The 3,864-nt window shown below is 42.4% G+C and overlaps 1 protein-coding gene across 1 annotated transcript in view; it reads right to left on the minus strand.

Annotated features, from left to right (window-relative positions):
- Nucleotides 1-2,046: 2,046 nt before the first annotated feature.
- The window catches only part of slc26a11 (solute carrier family 26 member 11), a 15,335-nt gene continuing 13,517 nt past the window's right edge, over nt 2,047-3,864 (minus strand). The window contains exon 14 of the mRNA XM_073843607.1: nt 2,047-2,163. Coding sequence (XP_073699708.1) covers nt 2,047-2,163 — 117 coding nt within the window. The remainder of the gene's footprint in view (nt 2,164-3,864) is intronic.

The raw sequence follows: 3,864 nt of genomic DNA on the forward strand, positions 1-3,864 counted from the left end.
GATGGGAGCGTCGAGAAAGCGAGCTTTGTCGGCGTCTGCCATCTGAGCCAGATTAAGCCATAAGTGTCGCTCCTGAACCACAGCTGTGGACATCACCTGACCAAGAGACCGTGCCGTGACCTTCGTCGCCCGGAGGGTGAAGTCGGTGGCGGCACGGAGTTCCTGCATCATCTCTTGATCGGGACCACCCTCGTGCAGCTGTTTTAGTGCCTGTGCCTGGTAGACCTGTAAGGTGGCCATGGCATGCAGTGCGGTAGCAGCCTGTCCAGCAGGACGATACACGCGGCCCGCGAGAGTGGGCGAACACTCACACGCTCTGGAGGGTAGATGCGGCCGGTCCCGCCAGGTGGCAGCGCCACGCGGGCATAAATGCACCGCGATAGCGCGCTCAACCTGGGGAACTGACTCGTATCCCCGGGCTGCCCCGCCATCGAGGGTGGCGAGGGAGGAGGAGCTGGGGCGCAGGCGAGATGAAAAAGGCGCCCACCATGTTTTAATCAGCTCCTCATGCACCTCCGGAAAGAATGGAACGGGGGGAGGGCGCGGCGGTACCGCAGGCGCCCCCCTCAGGAACCAGTCACCAAGCCTAGAGGGATCGGCCGGGGTCGTATGAGACACCTCCAGCCCAATCTCCCCGGCGGCTCGGAAGAGCATAGCCGACAGCTCAGCGTCCATGTCAGACGGGGGAGCAACCACAGAGGGGCGCTGGCCCGCCGAGATGTCCGCTTCACCGCCGGACTCTCCCTCTGATGCTGCGACAGACATCTCTTCCTCCGGTGGAGCGCCAAAGGAGATGCTCGGCCCGGACTCCGGGGAAGCATACTGCTCTGGCCACTCGACGGGGCCACGCTGGGGTGCAGACGGCCACAGGGCTTTGGAGGCCGGCGGCACGTTCTGCACGGTGACTCGTAAGTCCCCCTGGTGCCTCGCCACGGCGGCCGAAAAGCATTGACGGCTTAACCGAGGGGAGCCGTCTTGCAAAGGAACGGCGGTTCTTCAGCGTGACCATGGTCATGCGTTCACAGTGAACGCACGAACCATCCGTAAACGCTGCCTCAGCATTCTCTCGGCCCAGGCATGTGAGGCAGTATTCATGTCCGTCCTCAGAGGTGAGGAAACTGCCACATCCAGCAGCGCACGGCCGGAAAACCATTCTGAAAAGAACGTTTTTACACAGCCGTGAGAAATTGCTCTTTCAGTCCCGGTCTGCCCAGGGAGGAAACTGCGGCACACTGTGCATTCAGTGGGGCTTGCTCGCTGGAGAGCAGGAGGCTTTTTGATGGCCGTGAAAACGGCCGCCCGCAGGATCCCGCTGACGGCTGCCAAACACTCTTTTAGAACTCTTTCAGATGGCAGCACATCAGCAGAGAAGAGCTCTTTGTAGGCAGGAACGTAGTTTTTTTTTTTGTGTGTGTGTGTTGAAGGCTCGAGCGATCAGAGAGGCTCTGAAGCAAATATCTGAATGACTGGCTGCATGCCGCCATCTTATATACCCGTATGTACGGGGCATGGCTTGGCATGCAAATGCCACTCGCCAATTTTCATTGACCTTTTGAATAAGGCTCAGAGATGACTGGACTCTCAAGCGAGTTCCCATATGTAACGTCGTAGTGAAACGACTGAAGGGGAACTTAAAATTCTAAGGCAGTTGCTGAACTTAGGTTTTTAAGTTGAAACTGGTCAAATTGTTTTACAGTGTACTGTAATGTATTTTAGGTTTTAAGAGACCCGTCTGATTTTTAGTGCTTTTCAACTTAAAGTACTTTGATTTGATTCTTTAGTGTTAAGAATTTAAAGGAAAGATAACATGGGATTTAGAGTTTGAAAACAAAATACAAAACTACATAAAATAGTTTTAAGTGCAAAAGCATCATTTGGTCGTCACGTACACAACTTTTTGTAACTTGTTCCCCATCAGTTTTTATCAAAGTCTCTCTTCCTGAGTGCTGATTGGTCAGAAGTGTGTGCAGAATATTTCGGGTGACCAATCATCAGAGGCTTTGAGGTATTCAGGTCACACAATCAGTTCTTGCCTGTGATTGGCTGTTAGAACAGTGGGTCGTAGTGATTGATACTTGTCAGGAGTTGCAGAGCCTCGTCTACTTTGTCTGTATGTCTGAAACCGGGAAGATCGGCCTTCAGCAACACCTTCAATACTGACGGCTGAGAGAGAAAAAGACAGATTGTGAATACAACTTTTCATTCATATTTTATATTTTTATACATACTGTATAAAATAATGTAACATTTTTAAAATGTGTTTATATTTTTCTGTACAATTCTTTATTAAATGAAATATATATTTATTATATTTAATACTTTTTTTAAATATATTTTTTTTCCAAAATATACAATATTCATAATTTTATCTACTTATAACTTATTTAGATCTATACATAATTTGTATTTAATATATATATATATTTACATTCTATTTAATATAGTATTTTTGTATGTATATATTTTAGGCGTTTTTCAAATGCCTAAAATGATTTATGTTCTTAATTATGAAATATTTATATGGTTTATATAAACAATGTTAAATGCCTTGCTTAAAGCTGTAAATGGGTAAAAATATGATTTTCTATTTTACATTTATATTTTTATACTAGGGGTGGGCATAGATTAATTTTATTAATCTAGATTAAATCTTGGAATTAATCTAGATTAATCTAGATTAAAATGGCTAATTTGAATTCTGCTGAAGGAATTTTCAGAATATGTGTGCTACCCAAATAATGACTAAAAGTAAGTCTTCGAGAACGGGCCAGGTGGCGCATTAGATCAGGCACTCATCTCCTGTTTCCAAAATGCATCACAAACTGCTTGACAATTGCATTTACAACATAATTACCTATACAAACTTGTGTAACCAAGTACTTCTGCGCAAAAGGCTGCACGACGTGCGCGTAGCCGTTAAATACACAGACGCGCACGGGCATGGATAGCCTATAAGCGTGCCTTCGATTAAACTGCGTTGCTTTTAGAAGCGTCAATTCAGTTGTTGCATATAGTTTAATGTCTTTATTTCGGGATTATCAAAGTAAATTATAACTCAAACTTGAGATTTTACTGGGGCACAGCAGATTTTCACTGGGGCGCGTGCCCCAGTAAAAAGGGTCTAAGAACGCACCTGCCCTGAAGCGGCTTCATAACTGCATCCATGTTTGCAGACTTTGCACGTCTCATTTGATGTGGTAATTTCACAGAAGTTGGAGACTCGTTCTCGCCCCCTACAGTGCAATTCGTATAGGTATACATCATCCGCGCTAAAATATCAAGGTGAAAGTCATCATATCTTGCGTATTTAGACCCAGCTCCCAACCCAACTTTGAGAATAGATTAACGGCGATATTTTTTTTTATCGCCCGATAAGAGTCTCACGTTAACGCAGCACGTTAACGCCGATAACAGCCCACCACTATTTTATACATATAGTTATTAAGTAATTAATAAAGTAATTACTTTAATAATTTAAATTCTTAAGTATAAACCATGTTTATTTTTAATTAATTTTATATTTATATCTATATTTATAATTTTATAAATTAAATATAGTATATAGTAAATATACTTTTTTATTTGTAATACATTTCATATTTATTTAAATAATGTAATTTATATTTAATTTGTGTATGTTCTTAATTATAAAATACAATATTTATATTGTTTAAATAATGTTAAATGCCTGACTTAAAGCTGTAAATGGGTAAAAATAACCATGATTTACTATTTTACATTCATATTTTTATACATACCATATAATGTTAATTGCATTTCAAATACTTTAATAATTTGTATATTTACTTAAATATAAAATGCACTTATTTTTCATTACTAATTAAATATAATTTTTATTTTCAT

The sequence above is a fragment of the Garra rufa genome, chromosome 7 (assembly GCF_049309525.1).
Source record: "Garra rufa chromosome 7, GarRuf1.0, whole genome shotgun sequence".
NCBI classification, from domain to species: domain Eukaryota; kingdom Metazoa; phylum Chordata; class Actinopteri; order Cypriniformes; family Cyprinidae; genus Garra; species Garra rufa.